The sequence below is a fragment of the Mustela nivalis genome, assembly GCF_964662115.1.
Source record: "Mustela nivalis genome assembly, chromosome: 11".
NCBI lineage: Eukaryota > Metazoa > Chordata > Mammalia > Carnivora > Mustelidae > Mustela > Mustela nivalis.
The window spans coordinates 68381929-68406292 of NC_139030.1; the positions used below are offsets into that span (position 1 = coordinate 68381929).

At 47.1% G+C, this 24364-nt stretch overlaps 1 protein-coding gene across 15 annotated transcripts in view; it reads right to left on the reverse strand.

The window, feature by feature from the left end:
- Nucleotides 1–24364, reverse strand: part of SNED1 (sushi, nidogen and EGF like domains 1) — an 84287-nt gene that overhangs the window by 54464 nt on the left and 5459 nt on the right. For 13 of the 15 annotated variants that reach the window (XM_082689711.1, XM_082689702.1, XM_082689712.1 and 10 more), the window contains exons 2-3: nt 3380–3667; nt 274–414 (exon numbers count right to left, since the gene is read on the reverse strand). In XM_082689711.1, the coding sequence (XP_082545837.1) occupies nt 274–414; nt 3380–3667 (429 nt within the window). The remainder of the gene's footprint in view (nt 1–273; nt 415–3379; nt 3668–24364) is intronic. The other 2 variants (XM_082689703.1, XM_082689701.1) reach the window with 1 other exon arrangement.

The following is a 24364-nucleotide window of genomic DNA, read 5'->3' on the forward strand; positions in this document are numbered from 1 at the left end:
GTTCTGTGGGCCACAGGGCAGGGCAGGGCAGACCCCAGGACAGGTAGCATGCATAGAACCATGGTCCCATGTACCTTGGCTGCAACTGGCTCTGGGAGGCCAGGGCAACGCAGGGCAGAACAGAAATGCCTTTGACCTGAGGATGTTTCTGAATCTGGCCTGGGGTTAGCATCAGAAGGCCTCACACTGGCATCTGCACAGTACTGGGTGTGTGTAGGGGGGGTCTGTCTAGACAGACAGGACAGTCGTGGCAGTGGGGAGCTGGGCCCCTACCTGGGCTGCGATGCCCCCCAGGCCCGTGGTGTCGCCCCCGCTGCTGGCGTGTGTGCCTGTGGTCCACGTGATGGACTCGTAGTTGAAGATGGTGAAGGAGAACTTGCCATCAGTGATAAGCACAGTCTGGAACGTGTTGACCTGTCAAGGAGGGAGGCCTGAACCAGGTTCTGGGCTCCTCCATCCACGCTGCAAGTCCCTGCCCCCTTCAGCATGCCTTTACACAATGTCCTCATCTACTGACCCTTCCTCTGTCTTCCTAACTAGCTGGTCAGCCATCTGCCGTCGAGCTGATGGCCTCGTCCTCATCCTCCACTGTGTCCCTAGATCCTGAGGCCCTGGCATAGGTCAGGGCCCCTAAGAATGGTTAGCTGGTGAGTGAGACACACTGAGGTGTCACCAGGGCCCACAGACGCCAGGTGCAGACACTGCGCCCTATGGTGGCTGGGGCACAAAAGTTAGCGTTAACTGGGTAAAATCCCCCAAATTGCTTCATGTGAAACAAAAAATGTAAAGAGGGAAAGATAAAAAGAGGAAACAAGGAAAAGCAGGGGTTTTTTGGTTTGTTTGTTTTTCATGGATTTCTCTTCCACGAAGATATTATTGAATGGTATATACATGAGATGTTATTTCAGACTAGGGAAGGGGTGGGATTAAGAATGATCTTGGGACAAATAGGAAACTGTCTTAAAAAGAAGAAATTTAGAGCTTTATATCACTCATGAAAATAAATACCACATCAAGTAAGGTTGTGAACAGAACCATCAAAGCCCTAGAGGAAAATATAGGCGAGTGCTTGGAGCCATGTCGAGGGAAGACTTTAAGTGTAACATTTGTTAACTGCAAAACCCAAAAAGGAGATTTATATATTTGACTACAAAAGCTTCTGCATATAAAAAAGTGCCATAAGATCAAACAGAGTGGCCACACAGCAAAGTGAAAAATGTATTTATAACAGAGGGGGCAGGTGAAATTATTGATATCCTAAATTGAAGCAGAACTTCCATGGGCCAGGAAGAAAAAGACAACAGAAAATTGGCAAAGTTTATGTGAACAGAGGCATTACCACAGAAGACACCTCGTTGATAATACAGGACAAATTCAGCAGCACTAGAAGCTGAGAGGTGAAGCGTAATAGAGAAAGGGCTTCCGTGTCTGCTGGAGCGGCTGGCAAGGGTGCAGCATGCTGGGTCCCCCGGCTGGGCACGGGGAGACCGGGGCTTACACATCTGGCTTGTTCGTGCCTGGGGGGGGGGGGCGGCGCACAGGCTTGAGGGGCAATCAGGCCTCTCTGGGCAGCAACCTTCCTGCTGGAGACTCATGCCAGACAACAGCTCCCAATCTAGCAGGGCCTGGCAGTGCCCACCCCGGGACACCTTGCCATCGGTGCCACCTGGCACTGTGATGGTCTGCAGGTGTGGGACAGTGGGACAGCACTGGTCTGTCCTTTCCCTTACATAACCATGAGCAGCAGGAAGACTGAGTGCTCCCCTTGGGGAACACAGACCTGCTGCTAGCACTCTGAAGATATCCAGGATCAGTGGCTGTGAAAGCGGAGTGGCGGTGAGCTGAGGAAGGGCAAGCCAGCAGCCGGTGTGGCCAGAGGTAGGGTCCAGTGCGCGAGGAGACCCAGACCCTGCATGGAGCTTCACGCTCCCTCCCTGCCAAGCAGCTGGCTCTAGGAGGCTCCCAGGTTACAGACCAGCCCCCAAACCCAGAACTCTGACCCTTTCCAGGGATGCATGTGTTGCCCGATAATCTGTAGCCCCCATATCTGGGCCTGCCAGCCTGCAAACTGGAGAAGTTAGGGTTTCCTCTGTTGGCATAGGAGGGGCTCTGTTCCTCCTCCTTCCAGGGGGCTGCAGAAGTGCCAGGGATTTCCACGTGGGAGAAGGAGGAAAATGCCCTACTCCTGCTGAGTAAAAAACCAAAACACAAAACAGTGAGTTCTAGCCGGCTCTATTTGTTAAAGTGTGTGTCAGGATGCAATAGATATTTGAAGGGATTGATCTCTTGTTAGCAGACTTACTGATTCTTTTTTCTTTTTGTTACAAAGATGTTTTTCTTACAAATTGATAAGAAAAACAAGTGAAGCTGACAAAATATTAGTGGACTGTGCATGAATAAATTCCATGAAAAGTGTCAATATTTATTTGTAGTAATGTTTATAGGAAAAGCCAGTCTTCCCCTATTCACTGTCATACTGCTTTTAAGAAATTCAACAGTGAACATCTCAGACCCTCAGTGTCCCTGGATGTGCTTGCTGGCATTCTCTTTGTCATCTTGGCTTCTGGAGAACTCAGGGTTTGTGCGGGACTCACAGGTCCCTGCCTGCAGGCACTGTCTCCCACTCACACTGTTTACCTGAGTCACCATTGCTAGGGACCCCGGCTGCACCTCCAGGTTCCCACTGGGCACCCCTACACTCTGAGTGAAAGCCTCAATTGCCCCCACCCTCTGCCCAGGCATGTGTATGATGGGAAGCCCGGCCCTGCTGTTGACTGCTCTGCCTCTCCCCTGCAGCCCAGGGTCCCAACACAGCTGTCCCTCGGGCTGCTGTGTTGAGACCCTGAACCATCCCATTCTCCCCGCTCTGGAGCCCCATATGTCTTGCAGAACAGTCTCCATGAGAGTTCCTGCTCCCAGGTTGTGCTGTGCTGGGCACTTCTCAGTGCTTGGCATCGAGAGTGTGCCCCACAGGAAAGACGTGCCCCTGCTGCCTTTGTTGTTTGGCATTATCATAGAATAGAGGATAAAACAGAATAAACTTCCCACTTAGCCTATTGAGCATTGAACCATTCCAGATGGAAATCCTTCTGACACATGCGATCTGCATCTCTCTAGTGTGTGAACTACTGTGTCAGGGCATTTGGCATTTTCCTATAGAGGCAAGTGTTTTCTGGGAGGGCTGGGAAGGTCAAGGCTCTGTCCTAATTTAGCCTGGCTCTGTGACCCTGGGAGAGTGACTTCCATCCCTGAGCTGGGTGTTCCTGTCTCAGGCATGGACCAGTGATTATGTCTGGCCCACCTCAGCCAGGTGCATCCCCTGGGGGGAGACCCTGGACCCCAGACGGACGTCCTCCCTATCCCAGGACCGAAAACTCACAGGGGAAGAGGAGCTGCCTCCGAAGAAGGTCACACGGTACCAGGTGGCTATGAAAACCCAGGTGGCGGAGAAGTCCAGGAGCTCAGGGAAGTATCGCCTGACATCCTCTGTGGCTCTGCGCAGCGTGGCTGGGTCAGTGGCCTCCCGGTAGTACACATCACCTGCACGTCGATTGTCCACATCTGCCCAGAAGGCTGCCACTACGCAGCGGTCCTTGGCGATGGGAAATGCCACTGGGGTGAACTGAGAGACCTCCTTCAGGAAGGAGATGATCCCATTATTGTTCACCTGTCAGAAAGTCAGAGAGGGGACCAATGGGCACCTAGGGCTGGCAGGTGGGCCTGATGGTCTCCCCTGCCTCACCCACCAGGCACCCTCCAAGGGTGACCTGGCCTTGGGCAAGGCATCCCCAGGATGGCTTGACAGTTCCTGGTCCCTGATATGGGACCCCTTGGCCTGGTCCAGCCCCTTGCAGACAGGCTGTGTGCTTTGGGACAGGCTCTGGTCTGTTTTCTGTACCTGATGCCCAGTAGAATGCCCAGACCTGGGTTGCTGTTGTGGGGTTGGGGAGCTCCCACTGGGGCCTTGGCTTTGGACAAATGGGGTGCTCAGGACCTGGGTCCCACTTGAATCAGGGACCTTGAGAGGGCACAGCAGAGTTCCAGCCTCCAAGTCAGTATGGACAGGTATGTAGGAAGCATGTAAGTAGGGGGAGGAAATAGCACCCACAGAGCAGAGCTGGGGATGGGCAGGAGCCAGTGTGGCCAGGGGAGGCTGGAAGGGCCTTGATTGCTGGGGTGGGGGTGGGGTGGTCTGTTCTCAGGACTCCAGATGGTGGGGAGCCCCAGAATGCTCCTAAGAAGAAGAGGGGAGCAGCATCTCCGCAGTAATACACAATGGGTCACCATGCTGATCCTGCCACTCAGTTAGCTGTGCAACCTTGAGGCAAGTTAGCCTGGCCTTTCTGTGTTCCAGATGTTTACCTGTGAGATGGGGATAACACTAGTACTTGCCTCCAGGATGCAGGGCAGCCTTGAATGAATTAATGATCACAAAGCTGGGCTCTAGACTATCATGATTTGCTCCTGGCAAGACTGTGGTCAAAGCTGTGCTTTTAGAAGAGACCTTCTGGACTTCCCCTTTAGGTGAGATCCTGCTCTATAATCCAGACCAATACAAAAGACTGATAAGCACACCTCCCTTCTGAAAGGCACAAAAGAGCAAACAAGCAAGTGAGGGAGTTTCAGTGTTTGTGCTCCAAATTGAGGACAGGGAAGGACTGGAGGTGAGCCTGGCACTCAAAGCTCCTTTTGTCCTGAGGGCATCTGCAGACTCACAAGCAACAGATGCAAAGAAGACCTGCAGTTTCAGCAGCCTCATGGAGGGAAAGGGAGAGAAAGGTCAAAGCTCAGAACTCACTCAAGGTTGGGGATAAACCCCCATATTAGGCAGGGTGAGCTTGAAGTACAAAGTCCCTGTGCAGTCTCATTCTCTGCTGTCCCCTCACCTAAGCAATCCAGGGCCCCTCACACCTGGACTTGGTTTATGGTGGCTCCCAAAGGGTAGCATTCCAAGGTTCCAGGCAGAAGCAAATAGAACCCTCTCTGGAAGAAGATAGCAGCATCTTAGACCTCAAGCTATTCATATAAGCAGTTTTTCAAATACAAAGCCCAGGACACAAAGATAATCCAGCACACAAGGAAGCAAGATGCCACTAACAGGAATTAAGTTGAAATGAGAGAAACATTGCCTATCAGAATTATCAAAGGCTATAAAATAGCTAAGTTTACCATGTTCCAAGAAAACACAAACTTTAAATTTTGTCAAGAGAATAGCCAAAACAATCTTGGAAAAGAAGAACAAAGTTATCGCTTCTCGGCCTTTTGGCTAAGATCAAGTGTAGTATCTGTTCTTATCAGTTTAATATCTGATACGTCCTCTATCCGAGGACAATATATTAAATGGATTTTTGGAGCAGGGAGTTGGAATAGGAGCTTGCTCCGTCCACTCCACGCATCGACCTGGTATTGCAGTACTTCCAGGAACGGTGCACCAAAAAAAAAAAAAAAAAAAAAAGAAAAACAAAGTTGGAGGATTTATACTTCCTGCTTTCAAAACTTAACACAAAACTATAGTAGTCAAAACAGTGTGGCACTGGCATAAAGATAGAAAGACAGACAACAGAATAGAATGGGATGCCCAGAAATAAACCATCACATATACAGTCAAAGGATTTTCATCAAGGATGTCAGGAGCAATAGAGATAGGACTGGCTTTCAACACATGGTGCTGGGAAAAATGGACATCCACATGCAAAAGAATGAAGTTGGACTCTTAACATAGAATAAAAGCTTCATGACATTGGTTTTGGCAATGATTTCTAGGATATGACACCAAAGGCACAGATGACAAAGGAAAAAAAAAACACAAACTGGAATTCATCAAAATTAAAAATATTTTTTCATCAAAAGACACTATTAGCAGAGTAAAAAGGCAGCCCACAGAATGGGAGCACATATTTGCAAATCATATATTTAATAAGGGATTCTTATCCTAAATATATAGAGAAGTCCTACAACTAAACAACAAAAAGCAACCTGATTAAAAAATGGGCAAAAGACATCAATAAATATTTCTCTGAAGAATACATACAAATGGCCAATAAGCCCAGGAAAAGATGCTCAATATAACTAATCATTAGGGAGAAGCAAACACAAGCCACAATGAGCTACCACCTCACACCCATCAGGATGGCTACTATCAAAAAAATAGGAAAAACCAAGTGTTCTTTTCCAAAGATATAGAAAAACTGGAATGCTTGTGCACGGCTAGTGGAAATGTAAAATGACAGAGTCACTGTGGGGAACAGATGGCTGTTTCTTTAAAAAATGCAAATAGATTACCATAAGATCCAGAAATTCTACTCCTGGGTAAATATCTGTATTAGTCTGCTAGGGCTGCCATAACAGAATATCAGACTGACTGGCTTAAACAACAGAATTTGTTTTCTTGTAGTTCTAGAGCTAGACATACAAAGTAAAGGGACCATCAGAGTTGTTTTCTAGTGAGGTCTCTCTTCCTGGATTTATGTGGCTTCCTCTATGCTGTGTTGCCACATGGCCTTTCCTCTGTGTGCACATGAGGAGTGAAAGAGCTCTCTGGTGTTTCTACCTCTTTATCAGATTAGGGTCCCACCCATACAACCTCTTATAACTTTAATTACCTCTGTAAAGGCTCTATCTCCAAATACAATCATATTGTGGGGGTAGGAATTCAACAGCTGAATTTTGAGTGGCACACTATTCATCCACAACAATACCCAAAAGAATTGAAGGTAAGGCCTTCAAAAGATATTTGTACACCCATATTCATAGCAGTATTATGCATGGCAGCCCAAAGAAATCCAAGTTCCAACACTGCATGAACGAGGAAACAAATGTGGTCTATCTATACAACAGAGTATGATTCAGCCTTAAAAAGAAGGAAATTCTGACATGTGCTACAAGGTGAATGAAACTTGAGGGCATTACGCCCAGTGAAGTAAGCCAGTCACAAAGAGACAAATGCTATGATTTCACGTATATGAGGGACCTAGAGTAGTCAAATTAATAGAAAATAGAATGGGGGTGGCCAGGGGCTGAAAGAGGGGAAAAGTAGGAGTGTCTGATGGGGACAGAATTCACATTCACAAGACAAAAAGAGTCTGAAGGTGAAAGATGGTGATGACTGCACAACATAAATATCCTTAATACCACTGAACTGTACACTTAAAAGTAGTTAAGGGCGCCTGGGTGGTTCAGTGGGTTAAGCCTCTGCCTTCTGTTCAGGTCATGATCTCAGGGTCCTGGGATCAAGTCCTGCATTGGGCTCTCTGCTTGACAAAGAGCCTGCTTCCTCCTCTCTCTCTACCTGCCTCTCTGCCTACTTGTGATCTCTGTCTGTCAAATAAATAAATAAAATCTTAAAAAAAAAAAGTGGTTAAGATGATCAGTTTTATATTATGTGTATTGCCCATAATACAAAAAATATGATTTGAAAAAGGGCTGGGGGGCCACCTGACTGGCTGGCAGTAGAGCATGTGACTCTTGATCTCAGGGTCATGAATTTGAACCCCACGTTGGATGTGGAGATTACTTTAAATGAAATAAATATTGTTTTAAAAAGGGCTGGGATTAAAAAAACCATCAGGGATGGAAATTATCTTTTATTATTTTTTTAATTTAAAAAAAAGATTTTATCTATTTGACAGAGAGAGTGAGAGAGGGAACACAAGCAGGGGAAGTGGGAGAGGGAGAAGCAGGAAGCCCAATGTGAGGCTGATCCCAGGACCCTGGGATCATGACCTGAGACGAAGGCAGACACTTAATGAATGAGCCACCCAGGTGCCCCAGAATTATCTTTTAAAAAGGCCATTTTAAAGAACTAAATAGAAATTCTAGCACTTAAACTAAGTAAATAACAAATTAAGAACTAAGTAGATGGATTTAAGAACAGATTTGAAGCAATTGAAGAAAGAATAAATGAACTGGAACTAGAAGATAGGTCAGAAAAAACTATCCAGAATTTAGAACAGAGACAGAAAGATGGAGAGTAGAGAAGAAAAAATAAGACTTATGTGAAGTGGTAGGATGATCAGATAAATGTATGGTTTGTAGTATCAAAGGGTAAGGAGCTACAAAGGCAATAACTGAGAATTTCTAGAACCAATGAAAGACATCAGGCCACATATTCAATAGTCCCAGTGATTCCCTAGCTGGAAAAATAAAAATAAAGCAACGACTAATGACTGCTAGAGATGCAGAAAATGAATGACAAGGAGATAATTGTAAAAGGAGAAAACATATAAATTACCATCAAAGATCTTACAGGTAGAGTGACAGTTGATTTCTCACAAGCAATGATGGGAACTAGAAATCAGTGGGATCATATCTTTAATATGGTGAAAGAAAATAACTGCTAACATAAAATTATACCCAGATAAAATATCCTTTATTACTGAAGGCAAAATAAAGATAATTCAGATAAATAGTAAGTAAATAGTATCTAAACAGCAGACCCACATGAAAAAAAAAATTCAAGCTAAAGCGAAATGTAAAGTCAGAGAAGCAGGAAGGAAAAAGGGCAAAGCAGGTGCTATGGACTGAATGTCTGTTCTCCCCAAAATTCTTATGTTGAAACCTGACCCCCCACTGTGATGGCATTGGGGGAGACCTGTGGGAGGAGATTAGGCCATGAGGGTGGAACCCTCATGGGGGAGACTATAAAAGAGAACCCTTAGAAAAGAGAGCCCAGAGATCTCCTCTCTCCTTCTGATGTATGAGGACACAGCAAAAAGATGGCTTTTAACCAGAAAGTGTTTGTTCACCAGTCACTAAATCTGCCAGCCCCTTGATCTTGGACTTCCCCATCTTCAGAACTGTGAAAACTAAATGTTTGTTATTTGAACTACCCAGTCTATGGCACTTTTGATATAGCAGCCTGAACAGATTAAAACAGAAAGTATGAGAATAAATCTAAATGAATACTGACCATATAAAGACATAATATAAATAAAACTTTGTGGAATTGTGTAAAAAATCTGTAGGTTTAAAATTAATGATAATGGGCGCCTGGGTGGCTCAGTGGTTAAGCCGCTGCCTTCGGCTCAGGTCATGATCTCAGGGTCCTGGGATCGAGTCCCGCATCGGGCTCTCTGCTCAGCGGGGAGCCTGCTTCCTCCTCTCTCTCTCTCTCTCTGCCTGCCTCTCTGCCTACTTGTGATTTCTCTCTGTCAAACAAATAAATAAAATCTTTAAAAAAAAATAAAATAAAATTAATGATAATATCCTATAAATTGGAAGAGAATTTAAGTGTTCCAAGCTCACTGTATTTTCCAAGAATAGGATAAAAGCATTAGTTAATTTATTAGTGAATATTGATAAATAAAAATGAATTTTGTACTACCTAGGATAATCACCAAAAGAATAGAAACAGTGTATATAGTCCTAACTAATAAAGGGGATATGACTGAATGATTAAAATTTTTGGCATATAGGATGGCAAGAAGGAGAGAGAAGGAAAGATAAAGGAAGCAGAACAAGTAGCACAGAAGATAGTAAACCCAAACACATCTCCATCAGTAGCACATTAAATGAAAATGACTTAGATATTCAGGTTAAAATATATACCCTCCAAATGCTAACGAATGGAAACTTATGGTTTATAGTTATATTATTATCAGACAAAACAGAGCATAAAGCAAAAAGTAAGCTAGAGACAAAGAGGGCCACTTCATAATAATAAAGGAAGATATAACAATTTTGCATTTTTATATATCTAATAGCGAGGTCTCAACATACATAAGTGAAAAGCTGACAAAAGGAAATAGGTCAATTCATAATCATAGTAGAACATTTTAACATACCTTCTCTAGTAAAGTAGGCTAGGCAGACACAATAATCTGTCAGAATACAGAAAATTTGAGCAATGCAAATGGTAAGTGACCTAGTATATAACACAAATAGAATATTATTTTAGGGGCACCTAGGTGGCTCAGTGGCTTAAGCCTCTGCCTTTGGCTTAGGTCATGATCTTAGGGTACTGAGATCAAGCCCCGCATCAGGCTTTCTGCTCAACAGGAAGCCTGCTTCCCCATCTCTCTTTGCCTGCCTCTTTGCCTACTTGTGATCTCACTCTCTCTCTCTGTCAAATAAATAAATAAAATATTAAAAAAATTTTTTAAAAAAATATTTACCATATACTGATCACATAACAAGTGTCAACAAATTTCAAGTGATTACAAAAAATACAGAGTTTGTCTTCTGGCTACAGTGCAATTATACTAAAAATATTAACCCCAAAAGGTAGGAAATTCTGTGTGCATGGAAATTAAGAAATATAAATAACTTTGGGCTGAAAGATGGGCGCCTGGGTGGCTCAGTGGGTTAAAGCCTCTGCCTTCGGCTCAGGTCATGATCCCAAGATCCTGGGATCGAGCCCCGTATCGGGCTCTCTGCTCAGCGGGGAGCCTGCTTTTCCTCCTTCTCTCTGCCTACTTGTGGTCTCTGTCTGTCAAATAAATAAATAAAATCTTTAAAAAGAAAGACAAAAAAAGGGCTATTTAGCAAAAACTTTAATTTCTGGTGCAAGCAGAAATTAAAGAAATTAAAGGGGAATTTGTAGCTTTACATGGTTATCTCAGTACGTATACTTTGTGAATAAACCAAAATGTTAGTAAATACTCCACATATTGTAAACAAACCAACACCAAACCAAACCAAACCAAAACAAAAATGGGAAGAGAAAAATAAAAAATTAAGAGCACAAGCTAATGAACTAGAAAACAAACACTGAAAAGAAAATCAGCAAAACCAAAACTTGTTTTTTTTAAACTACTAGTAAAATAGATACATTTCTAGTGGAATTGGTCAAGTAAATAAGAGAAGGCATCAGTTGCCATTATCAGGACTGAAAAAGAATATATGACTTTATACTTTGACATTGTTAAAAAAGATAAGGTGATATTATAAATACTTATAATAAGAATAAATTCAAAATTTCAAGATTTTATATAAAATGGAAATATTTCTAGACAAATGCAGCTTACCAAAACTGGGTTAAGAAGAAATAAAGGAGGAAGGGATGTTAACATAATAGAGTAATGACTTTCTGGAAGAGGAAAGACAAGGGCTTCCATGGACGGGATCAGGAGAAACTGAGAAGACTCACCAGGATCTGGGGAGATAATGTTCTCCATAAGTGGGGGTGCTGGGTGATAAGACGTGGGGAGTGAGGATGCCCACTGTTTTACCTGTTAATAAAGCTGAGCAGTGAGCGGTGCTCAGTGATCAGAGCTTTGATTATTGTTATAATGACAATGTGGCAGTGACCCTTCAAGTCCCTAGTAAAAAAGTAGAAGGGCCCTGATGACTAAGTCAAAAGATTCTGAAAGCTGAAAGAAATGGTTTCAGCAATGAGGATGTAAAGGGTTTTGTTTGCTTTCTTGTTAGTTTTTTTTAGGATTTAGAGTTTTGAGGGTACCAGAAACATTGAAAGTCCACTTGGTTGAGTTGTGTGAGTGGCAAATGCAAAGCCTTCCTTATTAGTGCAGTCACTGTTTGTGTCCCTAGATCTTTGCTCCCTCCTCCATCCTGACTTGAGCTGCTTTACCAAAAAAGCCAAGTATGGTAGGGGACTTGAGAGAGGTAAAGGACTCAAACTTTTACAACTCTGTTGGTTACAGGCACCCAAGTTGCCATCCTACCTGGTTCAGTTAGGGGAAGGTGGTGCCAGGTGCAGAGGTGGCTGAAGGCTCAGAGGACTGTGGAGGAAAGTTATGGTGACATGTATGCAACAGAAAGTAAGGGGTTCCCAGGAAAATTAAATAAATGGCATTCACCCTAGAAAGAAAGTGAACCTACCTCTGTTTGCAGAGGATATGACCTATTATATCAAAAATCTCAAAGAATCCACTAAAACAACAACAACTACAACAACTATTTGAAGCAATCAGTGAGTTCAGCAGGTTGCTGAATATAAGATAAATATATAAGTATTAATTTTATGCCTACACGTACAATGAATGACCCAAAAATGAAGTCAAGAAAACAATTCCATTTATAATGGCATCAAAGAGAATAAAATGTGTATAAATTTAACCAAGGAGGTACAAAACTTGTGCCCTAAAAATTACAAAATATCGTTGAAAGAAATTAAGATCTAAATAAATGGAAAAACATCTCATACTCATGAATCAGATGCCATAACACTGTTAATGTTAAGATGGTGATATTCTCAACTGAGTCCTAAAAATCAATTTCTTATACACCAGCAATGAACAAGGGAGGGGCATTTGAAATTAAAAACAATTCCATTTATGTTAACACTACCCTAAATGAAATACTTAGCTATACACTTAATGGAATCTGTACGAGGAAAACTACAAAACTCTAATGAAAAAGGCCTTAGAATAACTAAATAAATGGAGAGAAAATTTCATGTTTGTGGATAAGAAGATTCAATGTTTCAAGATGTCAGTTCTATTTGATCTATATATTCAATGCAATCCCACTCAAAATACCAGCACATTAGCTGGTGGAAATCAATCAAGTGATTCTAAAGTTTATATGGAGAGGCAAAAAGACCCAGAATAGCCAAAACAGTACTGAAGGAGGAGACCAAAGATGGAGGACTGACACTACCTGACTCAGCTACAGTAATCAAGAAAGGGCAGCACTGGTGGTAGACAAAGGACCAATGGAACAGAATAGAGAGCCTGGAATTAGACCCCTGGGTCAGTATAGTCACCTGGTCTTTGACAGAGGAACTAAGGCAATACAGTGGACAAAGATTATCGTCTCAACAAATGATGCTGGCACAAATGGATATCTCCACACAAACACATGCACAAAATGAATCTAGATGCAGACCTTACATGGCTCACAAAATTTAACTCAAAATGGATCATAGACCTAAATACAAAGCACAAAGCCATAAAACTCTTAGAAGTTTAGGTAGGAGAAATCTAAATGACCCTTTGTTTGGTGATGACTTTTTAGATATAACACCACAGCCATGATCCATGAAAGAAATACCTAATTAGCTTGACTTCACTGAAATTAAAAACTTCTGCTCCATGGAAGATAGTATCAAGACAGTGAGAAGACAAGTCACAAAATGGACTTATGGGAGAAAATATTTGCAAACAATATTCTGCTAGAGACTGTTAGCCCAAAATACACAAAGAACTCTTAAAATTCAACAATAAAAAAACCCACAAAACAACCTGATCAAAATATGGGCCAAAGACCTTAACAGACACCTCATCAAAGAAAATATACTGATGGCAAATAAGCACATGAAAAGAAGCTCTGCATCATATGTCACCAGGGAAATTCAAATTAAAAAAATAATGAGACACCACTATTCACCTATTAGAATGGCCAAAATCCAGAACACTGACACCATTAAATGTGGCTGAGGATGTGGAGCAACAGGAACTTTCATTCACTGCTGGTGGGAATGCAAAATGGTACAGCCCCTTTGGAAGACAATTTGACAGTTTCTCACAAAAGAAAACATATGCTTACCTTAGCATCCAGCAGTTGCACTTCTTGGTATTTAACCAAGGGAGTGGAAAACTTAGGCCTGTACAACAACATGCAAACAGATGCTTATAGCAACTTTACTCATAATCGCCCAAACTTGGAGACAACCAAGATGTCCTTCAGTAGGTGAATGGGTAAATTGTGGTCCATCGAGACAATGAAATATTACTTGATGTTAAAAAGAAATGAGCTTTCGGGGTGCCTGGGTGGCTCAGTGTGTTAAAACCTCTGCCTTCGACTCAGGTCATGATCCCAGGGCCCTGGGATCGAGCCCTACATCGGGCTCTTTGATCCGCGGGGAGCCTGCTTCCCCCCCCACCCCACCGTCTGCCTCTCTGCCTACTTTGATCTCTCTCTCTCTCTGTCAAATAAATAAAATCTTTTTAAAAAAAATTTTATTTATTTATTTGACAGAAATCACAAGTAGGCAGAGAGGCAGGCAGAGAGAGGGGAGGAAGCAGACTCCCCGTGGAGCTAAGAACCAGATGTAGGGCTCAATCCCAGGGCCCTGGGATCATGACCAGAGCCGAAGGCAGAGGCTTTAACCCGCTGAGCCACCCAGGCATCCCCAAATAAATAAAATCTAAAAAAAGAAAGAAAGAAAGAAAGAAAGAAAGAAAGAAAGAAGCTCTCAAATCATGAAAAGACATGGAAGAAACTTAAATGCATATTATTCTTTCTTTCTTTCTTTCTTTCTTTCTTTCTTTCTTTCTTTCTTTCTTTCGACAGAGATCACAAGTAGGCAGAGCAGCAGGCAGAGAGAGAGGAGGAAGCAGGCTCTCCGCAGAGCAGAGAGCCCAATGTGGGGCTCGATCCCAGGACCCTGAGATCATGACCTGAGCCGAAGGCAGAGGCTTTAACCCGCTGAGCCACCCAGGCACCCCCAAATAAATAAAATCTAAAAAAAAAAAGAAAGAAAGAAAGAAAGAAAGAAGCTCTCAAATCATGAAAAGACATGGAAGAACCTTAAATGCATATTATTAAGTGAACGAAGCCAATCAGAAAAGGACAGAATAGGCAAATTAATAGAAACAGAAAGTAGATTAGGGATTGCCTAGGTCAGAGCAGAATTGGGGGGCTGGAGAATGACAACTGAGGGGTATAGGGTTTCTTTCAGAGGTAAGGAGAATGTCCTAAAATTGTGGTGATGAATTACCATTCTAAATACACAAAAAGCCACTGAGTTTTAAGAGAGTAAATTGTATGGCATGTGAATTATATCTCAGTAAAGGGGAAGGAGGGAGAGAGGGAGGATGCGAGTGAGGCTGGGGTGCGGGCATCAGCCTGGAGCTAAAGTCTACATAAGAGGGTGACCTTCCCTGTGCACATCACCCCACTCCCTGGGGTCCCCGAGGTGGAGAGCATGGTCTCCTAACTCAACGTGCAGTGCTATTGTAGGAAAAGACAAGGTTGCAGTGGGGGACAGGAAGTTTAAGAGACCTCATGGGTGGGGTCCGAGTGTGTCATTGTTGCCTGTCGTTCTGCCAAAAAGTATTGGGACTTCTCCTTTTGGGGGAGTCCAGGAGTTAACAGGCTCACAAGGCCTCTCCAGGGCAATAGCACCCCCTGCCTGAGGTAGGACCCAATGGAGAGCTTGCAGAAGCCAGGGTGATGCATGGGAACCTCATGACTCTGGCCCAATATCTCCATTTGGGGTGGGTCAGCTTGAACTTGACCAGTAACCAGAGAAGTTCCCAGCAGGGTGGGTGGCCAAATGGAAATGGCACAGAAGCTAAGTTGTCTCAGTTTTACATGAAAAATGGCAATTACCCATTTGGGGGACCTCATCTTTCACTCCAGGGCCCCAAGTAAAGCCGCTGGCTCAGGGGGTCCTCCAGTCACAGAGCGTCCCCTGAGCATCCCCTGAAAGCCTGTTTGGTTTGCTGATGGCCTACCCAAGCTGGAGCCTAATGCTGTTCCCAGGAGCCATGGCCCCATCTCCAACGGGGAAGCCTGTGGTAAGGTCAGGCGGTGCTTTGGGTGGAATGAGAAGCAGTGACCCTGGCCCAGGAGGGATCCTTGACTAGATGCGCCAGGGTTTCACTGACCTCCAGGTTGCAGCAAATGGTCTAGTGGAGGGTCAGCAGACTGTTCCGTGAAGGGCCAGATAGTAACTATGTTTGGCTTTAGGGACCACATACGGCCTCCATCACATACTCTTATTTGCTCTTTTGTTTTTGTTTTTATAGCCCTTTAAAAATACCAACAACATTCTTAGCTCCAGGGCCATACACAAACAGACCTTGGGCCAGCTCTTGGGCTGTCCTGTGCAGACCCCCGGTCAGGTTTTGTAAGGAAAGCTCTGCAGGGACGAGGGGGCACTGCTCACACCCTGCCCGTGGTTGTTCAGAGCTCAGTGTAGAGATAACCCTACCACCAGTCAGCCTGCTGGCTCCCCTCTGCCATCGGCCTGCAGCCTAGAAGGCACAGCCAGGCCAACCTGATTGATGATGCTGTGTTTGGGGCCTGTGAGCCTGGGCGCACCCTTCGTGCACCCTGAAGCCAGCAGGGACAGTCTGGGTTGCTCCTGAGGGGCCCACAGGGAGGGGCATTCTCCGATGGGACTGATGGAGAGCAGGCCACTGTTGTGACCTCTCCCTGGCAGAGGCTGGCCGGGGGAATCCCTCCTTACACCAGAGATGGCACCATGGCCCCTGCTGGTGCCTGGTGGAAGGAAAGGCCTCAGTGCTGCCAGTACAGAAACTACACTGCCCAACACCTTTGTCTGCGTGGAAGCTGGCCCACTTTCCATCTTGCCTGGAGAGACTACCGACCACTCCCAGGCCCGGCGTGGAGGTCTCACTTTTCTCGGTGCCGATGCTGACCACCCGCTCCACTGTATCACTACAGTGACTCTTCTGGGTCATTTGTGCCTGACAGAGATGCTCCCTCTATGTTGTGGGCCGTCATGCCCTGGTACAAGGGTCTGGTGACCGTTGCATACTCCCCACCATCCACTGGCATCTGGCATTGCCAAGCCCTGGATCAGCCTCCCCAGACTCGCCCAAGAGACCTCTGCCTTTGCTGCCTGTGGGCCTGGTCTGCCTCCTGCCCTGTGCTGGGTCCACACCCCTGTTTGTGCACAAGAAAGATGGAGAAGCCCTTGGCACTCAGCCAGTCACAAATGATTTTGCTGTGCCTGACACAAAAATGTGTCGGTCTTTCCAACACAAGGTCATTCTTGGCCTTGGGTTCCACTTGGGGTGCTGAACAAGCCTGTGAGTGCTCCAGGCCATGGCCCATAGACCTCAGCCAGCCCACACAGCAGTGATCCAAACCAAGTCAGCACCAGATCTCAGGCCAGAGGGGATCTGTGCCCCTTAGGTCAGGTATTTGTGTGTGGGGGCGGGTGAGCCATGGAATGTCCGTCAGTGGGGCTGGGGATTAGGGGGTCAACCATCCCTCTCTGCCTGAGACCAAGGGGGCTCCTGAGCCTTTCAGGGCTGAGACCCCGAAGCTTCTCAGTAAAGCAGGGTGAGAGGCTCGCCCTAATGGGGGTCACTGTTTTGGGCCACTTATGGCCTCTGTAGTTATCCGTGGTGGCATCTCTGAACTACTCCTGTGCATCACAGTGGACAAGAGCCTGGCCTTGGGTAACGTCCTGGCTGAAATAAGACCCAGTGTCCTCTCTGGGACTAATGTCCAGCAGGCTGCACCTGCAGCTGGGGGCAAGGTGGAGGCCCTACTGTGTCAATTGCCATTGCTGCTCTGAGCCCAGTGGATAGCAGCCTCAGTTACATGCACTGTGAGCCCAATCACATCAGTGTGGTCCTGGCCTTTGTGGTCCAACCAATTGGAGGGACTGATGGAGTGGCAGACCCATATGAAAATGTGAGTTTGGCCAAGAACAAGTGGGGCCAAGGAGGTGGGTTGTGGGGAGAGGCAGTCTGCCCTGGGTCCCGAGTGCCTTGAGTGTTTTTGCTGGGTATGCCAAGAATGCAAGGCTCTGCTTTCCCTGGGCCGTACCTCAGGGTTGTGTTTGCAGAGATCAGCCCTGAGGGATGAAGTGTTGTGTCCCTTGTGGACAGAAGGCAGGTTTCGCTAAGCTCAGTGTTTCTTGGCTGTGACACGAACTCATAGTAGGGGCCCCTCTGTTCCCCGTGGGATGTGAGGAGCAAGAGGCCCTGATGCAGACAATGGGGTTTTGCTGCCTGTTGCACCATAAGGAGCAGCATCTATGCTTCCATAGAGACCAGAAGTCTGGGGTCTCCGGCCAGCACCCTCAAGTCCGTAACAGGCTGACATGAGCCAGGGAGGAGAGCCAGCAAATCCCAGACCGCCACAGTTTCATGTTATAACAACCTTGAAATTGTACATAAAACGGAAATTTTCCTAGAAAAATACAACTTATCAAATGTGAGGAGAAATAGAAAACCCATTTTTAAAAAATATAATTATTGAGGGCATTGAATCAGCACAAACTCCCCCAGGGAAACTCAAGTTCCAGATGGCACTACCAGTGAGTTCCAGCAAACATGTAAGGGGTAACTCCAGAAATACATCAGTCCTTCTAACTAGAAGAATTCATTTCACGAGACTGGCACAATCGTGATACTCAGACCAAAGCCAGGGCATGGATGAACAGCAGGGCAGTCTCACTGATGCCAAAAGTTGCCACAATCTTCAATAAACTAGCAAATTAATCCAGCAATATATACATAGGAGAAACAATTCGACACTACCAAGTTGGATTTTTTAAAAATGATTTATTTTAGAGAGACAGAGAGAATAAGAGAGAGAATGCAAACAGAGGGAGGGGCAGAGGGAGGGGGAGAGAGAAAGTCTTAAGTAGACGCCAGGCTGAGCACGGACCCTGCCACAGGACTGGGTCTCCGGATACTGAGATCATGACCTGAACCAAAACCAAGCGTCAGGCATTCAACCAACTGAGCTACCCAAGTGCTCCCTGAAGTTGGATTTTTAAAAAAATATTTTATTTATGTATTTGTCAGAGAGAGAGAGAGAGCATAAGCAGAGGGAGCAGCAGCAGAGGCAGAGGGAGAAACAGATTCCTGGTTGAACAAGGAGCTGGATCTGGGACTCGATTTGAGCATGCTGGGATCATGACCTGAGCTGAAGACAGACGCTTCACCAACTGAGTCACCCAGGCATCCCACCAGTTTGTATTTTTTGAGGAATACAAGCTAAGCTTTATATTAGAAAACCAATTGATTCAGGGCGCCTGGATGGCTCAGTGCGTTAAGCCTCTGCCTTCGGCTCCAGGTCGTGATCTCAGGGTCCTGGGATCAAGCCCCACATCAGGCTCTCTGCTCAGCAGGGAGTCTGCTTCCCTCTCTCTCTGCCTGCCTCTCTGCCTACCTGTGATCTCTCTCTCTGTCAGATTAAAAAAAAGAAAGAAAACCCATTGATTTAATCAATTTAAATGATTAACAGATTAAGGGAGAAAAGCACATGATCGTCTTACTAGGTATAGAGAGGGAGTTTGATAAAAGTCAACATCCACTTGTGATAAAAACTCTCAGAATACTAGGAATATAAGGGAACACCTTTAATCTGATCAAGGGTGTCTTCAAAATAAACAAGAGCAAACAAGGTGTTTCAAGGTAAAATACGGAAGTTTCTTTTTGAGATTGGGAGCAAGATAAAGAGCGTGTTAACACCATTTCCACTGGACAATTCAATGGAGACCTGAGTCCACACAGCAAGGCAAGAAAAATGAAACAAAAAATAAAAAATACGTTACAGAGAGGAACACTGCTGCCTTGAATTCCGTGCAACATGAATGCGGTTGTAGAAAATCCCAAAGAATCCCCACATAATTTGGTAAAACTATTAAGAGGCTTGGTTGTTAAATGTAAAATTAGGAAACGTAAAAAAATTAACCATGAATCTACATACCAGCAGTAAATAGAAATTCAAGACACCATTAACAACAGTATAAAAATAATAAGTACTTCAGAATCAATCTAACAGAAGATGCTCAAAGCTTCTCTGCAGTCAATTCTAAAGCTTGACTGAGAGCATTAAAGACGATGTAAATCAGTCTAGAGGCACGCCATGTTTCCAGATTGCATGACCCAGTGTTGTAAAGATACCCGTTCACCTACACGCCCCCATATATTCAAAGCAGTCTCAAAAAAATCCCGACAAGTATGTGTATGCATGTAACCTGATAAGCCAATTCCAAATTTGATATGAAAACGCAATGCCAAGAATGACCCAGACCCTCTCAAGAAGAACAGGACAGACGGACAAACACTAAGATCGCCCATGGTGCCCCGGACTTGGACAGCCCGGAGACAACCTCCCCGCCCTGCAAAACACTCGTTCCCACAGCAGGGGAGCTGTGAGGCAGCATGTGTCTCCTTTCCCTGACCCTTTGATCGCTCCCCAAATACAGAGCCCAGCTCCAGGGAGTGTGTGACACCTCATCGTGAATGACAAAGCAATTCAGCAATGACACTGTTGGAGAAAGTCAGTGTTGGACACTGACTTTTGGGGGTGATTTTTACAGTAAGGCACAAAACCCTCTAATCATATACACAAAGAAGGACACATATTATATTAAAATTAGGAACACCTATTCACCCAAAGATGCCATTAAAGAGGGTGAAATAAGGCATAGAACGGAAAAAGAAATTTAAAGTGTTTGTGACCTGGGTTTGTTAAGAACTCACACAGATCAAAAGGAAAAAGGTAACATAGACAAGAGGGGAAAGACTTCACAAATGAGAAAATCCAATGGTCAGCGAATATATACAAGATATGTTCAGTCTCACTGATAAAAAGGAAGTTAAAACCATATTAACACATCAGTACACAATGACCAGACGGTAAACATGCTGGTGGGGTGTCGTGCGGCGGGAACACCCGCGGGCCGACATGTCTAATCAGCTGAAGACAGGTGCACCCCCATGGCCCAGCGGTCTCACTATGTACAAATGTGTGTGAAGGGTGCCCAGATACATGGTCCAGAATTTTCATACGCAGCGTTGTTAAGAAGAGCCTAAAACTAGAAACTCCAGATGTCCACCACAGCCAAACAATTGTGGTCTCTCCAGATAATTAAATGGCAAAGGTGAACTAAGACAATACCCCAAGTGGGTGACCCTAAACATGCCTGGAGCAAAGGCAGCAGGTGCAAGAGAAGGCCTCCCTGAACTTCCATCAGACATAGTGTCCAAACGGTCTTCTTGGGGATGCATGCTGGGAGGGCAGGGAAGAGGGGCTAGGGCAGCACCACAAGGAGCACACAGGGGCTGGGGGCTGCTATAACGGGGTGGGCCCACTGAGGCTTGCACCGCATTTGTCCCTTTGCGGCACATGTCATGGGTCCCCTCTTCTGCATGTGTTCAGGAAGAGAGTTAAGGGTGAGAAGTCACAGGCTTTCGCAAAAGGCACCCGTGGATGGGAGGGGTAGAGTCCACGGCAGCAGGCAGTGAGAGCCCATGGGCTTCAGCTGGAGCTGCAGGCGGCCATGGTCACCTGCCAGGGTGGACAGAGCCTATACTGCCCTCCCTGCGTCCCTCAGCTAGCCTGTCCCCCGCTGTGGCTCCTCAGACCACTGAGTTCTCCTCCCGCTTGGAAGTCAAACCCGGCACCCAGGTGTGTGTGGTGCGTGGAGAGGCCTCCAGCTTGTCCTCACCCCAGACTGCTGCTGCCCTCCCCCCATTCCCCATCCCTGGGCCGTGGGCCTGGAGCCCAGGGGTCCAGGCAGGAGGCAGAACAAGCCGGCCCTGTTTCCCTGCCAGGGCAGGGCTGGGCCAGGACCATAGCCGAGAAGGTGGTGGGGGCCCCGGGCTGAACAAGCAGGCTGCTGGCAGGCACTCTCACCTGGGCAGGAACCACACTGGACTTTCTTTCTCCAGATGGGAACATCTGCACGGTGGGGGTCCAGTGCAAGCTGGACCGGAGGGTTGGGTCAGCAGACCCAGAGCAGGGAGCTGGGGGGGGTGAGGGGCTCCATGCAGCAGCCCCTCTCTACCCCTCAGCAGGGTTCCTCTCCTGCTTCAGGGCAGGGCAAATGTCACTTGGCAAAACACTGATTTTATTATTATTTTTCTATGTGCAGTAGTACTTTATAAGACATGTGATGAAGATATGGAGGCTGAGGAGGGAGGATTGGACCTGGAATCCCCCTCAGATACCCCCCTGTGACAGGCAAGTGTCTTAGCTGAACAAGGTAGATTTCATCCCCATATGGGACTTAGAGAAGTGGGGGTCCACCTGCATGCCATTTAGCCACTGGCTTCCTAGAAACTTGACCATGGGCCTGGCCTGGGTGTTTGCTGGGCCCTCGGGCCCGGTACAGCCACCCTGACTAGGCTGGCCATGAGGACCTGAGGCCCGTGTGGGGGACTCCCCCAGCCCTTTGGGACTGTCATGGAAATACAGGGAGACCCCAGGAGCAGAGAGAAAGGAGGAACCTCTGATTTGCCCTCCCAGCCCCTTCCTATAGATTCCACTGGCCGGGGCCTCGCTCTGGTCATCACGTGGTCTCCCCAAGCCAGGCCTCTCCCACACGGGCTGCCTCGTTAATGTGCAGGCACCTGCTCCTGGAACGAGGCCGTTCCCGAGGTGTCCCAGCCCGGGGTGGGACTTGCACACTGGCTGTCTCCTGAGGCCTGTGTGGCTTCAGGAACCGAGTGCAGGGGTGGGCTGCCAGCAGCTGTGGCCCTCCGCCTCCTGCCTGTCACCTTCTCTCCCAGAGCCCTGCAGTCAGTCCACAAGGGGGCGGCCCATCCCCTCCGAGCAGGCTGATGGTCCTGGGAAGGAAGCAGCTGCTCAGGTCCCCAGGGTGGCCCAGAAGCCATCGCATGCAGCAGGAAGTTGCAGTGGCTCTGTGACCTGTGGGGTGGCAGGAGGGTCATGTGCCTGCATGCATGTGTGGCCGTGTATGGAACATGTGTATGAGTGGGAGTGTGTGATGAGTGTGTATGAGTGTATGTGGATAAGTGTGTATCTCTATGAGAGTGTAGGTAGTGTGTGATTGTGTGATGAGTGTGTATGTGTACAAGTATGTGTATATGTACGTATATGATTGTGTTTCTGTGTATGAGTATGTGTATAAGTGTGTATGAGTGTGTGATTTTATGAGTGTGCATGTGTATGAATATGTGTATGTGTATACAAGTGTTTATATATGTGTATGTGCTGAGTGTGTGCATGCATGTGGCGGTGTGTGTGAGTACATGAATGTATTAGTGTGTACGTGCGTATGTATATATGTGTGTGTAAGGGTATGTGTGTATGCATTTCAGGTGTACATGTATGTGTGTAAGTGTATCAGGGTGTTACGTGTATGAGTGTGTGGGGATGTGCAAGTGTATTGTGTGAGTGTGTATATATGTATATGAGTGTATGTGTGAGTGTGTGTGTGTGTGCTTGCACGTGTGCAGTGTGGTGTTGGGCAGGCCATAAGGCACCCCTCCTTCCTGCAGGCCCAGGCCAGCCCCCCACTGGTTCAGGAAAGGCACAGAGGGATAGCACTGGCGGCATTTCCGACTTGGATAAAACCAGGAAAGAGCGGAAATGTCCTGGAGAGTCTCTCCGAGGCAACTTCCAGCCCAAAGTATGTGACGTGTGTCTGGCTGGTCCCTGAGCCAGGAGCTCAGGGGCTTGCAGTGCCACCCTTGCAGGATGGAGCGGCTGTTCTGTGCGTGGCCGGGCGGGCCTGGAGGGCGGCCAGGGACCCCGAGGCCACAGCACCCCAGCTCTGCAAACATCACATCCAAAAGGGCGGGGCCTTGGTTCCTGCTTTGACTTCTCTGCCAAGAATAAAACAATAAAGCCCCTGAGGCCTTTTATAAGCTTGTTTTGAAAAATGTAGGCATGTTTTTTATTTCCTGGCAGCTTTCTGGGTAATTAGGATTCCTCCCACGGCACAGCTGGGGGCTGGAGTCCGGCCTGCAGGGCAGTGAGTGGGCAGGGCCCCCGGGGCTCACAGGCCAGGTCGGGTCTGAGCCCTGGAGAGCCCGAGCCTGCTGCGGGCACCCGGCTGGGGAAGGAGGGGAGGCTGGCCCTTGGCTGAGCTGGGGCAGAGCTAGAGCTTTAGGAAATAGCACCTAGGGCTACTGGGGGCGGGGTGGGGAAGGAGGGGGACCCTCGCAGGAGATGGGGAGGGGAGGGAGCTGCCTCAGGGCCCACTTCCTGGGCCCGGGCATCTGGGTGGAGGGCTTCCCAGGGAGGGTGGGAAAGCAGAGCTCTGGGCTAGAGGAGCAGCCGCTCCCTTCCTCCCTCCCAGGCCAAGCCCTCCTGGGCTGGGAGCCCCAGGCTGTACTTCCTGCGGTGTCCTCCCCCTTCACCCTCCTCCACAGTTGTCCTCCGGAGGCTGCCTGTGGCCACCCTCTCCTCTGCCCTCAGCTAGCTGCCCGTGGCCCCCACCCCCAGGCGCTGCCTCTCTGGTGTCCCAGTACCTGTGCCTCACGTCCTGTCCCTGATGCTGTCATCTCTCTTTTTCCTGGTATAGATGGCAGCTCCCGCCCCACGCCCCCGCCCTGACAAAGCCTCTTCCTTGCCTCTCCTTGGGTACCCCACAACCAGGTGTCCCTTCGGGCCTAGAGCCCAGCTCCCCAATGGCCCCTGGACATGCCTCCCTATAGAATACAGGCCCACAGCACCTGGGCACCGGTTTCCTTCCTCTGTGTCCATCACCTGCCTGAGCTGTGGCCTCCCTGTCTCTTCTGAGACCTTGCTGCCCCTCAGCCTGGACCACTCCTTGGACAGAGGCCCTTCCTTTTAGCCATCCTACATCCCTGCAACCACGTGGGGTCCACTGCCCTCCTATAGCCCCCACAGTGGAGATGAACCCCGCATGCAAACCCGGCGTGTCCCCTGCTCTCCACATACACCCAGACTCTCACCCTGCTCTTCCCCCTTCTGTGGACAGCAGTCACACTTTTGGGCCCCAGCCTCATCCCAAACCCCGACTGAACAAGTG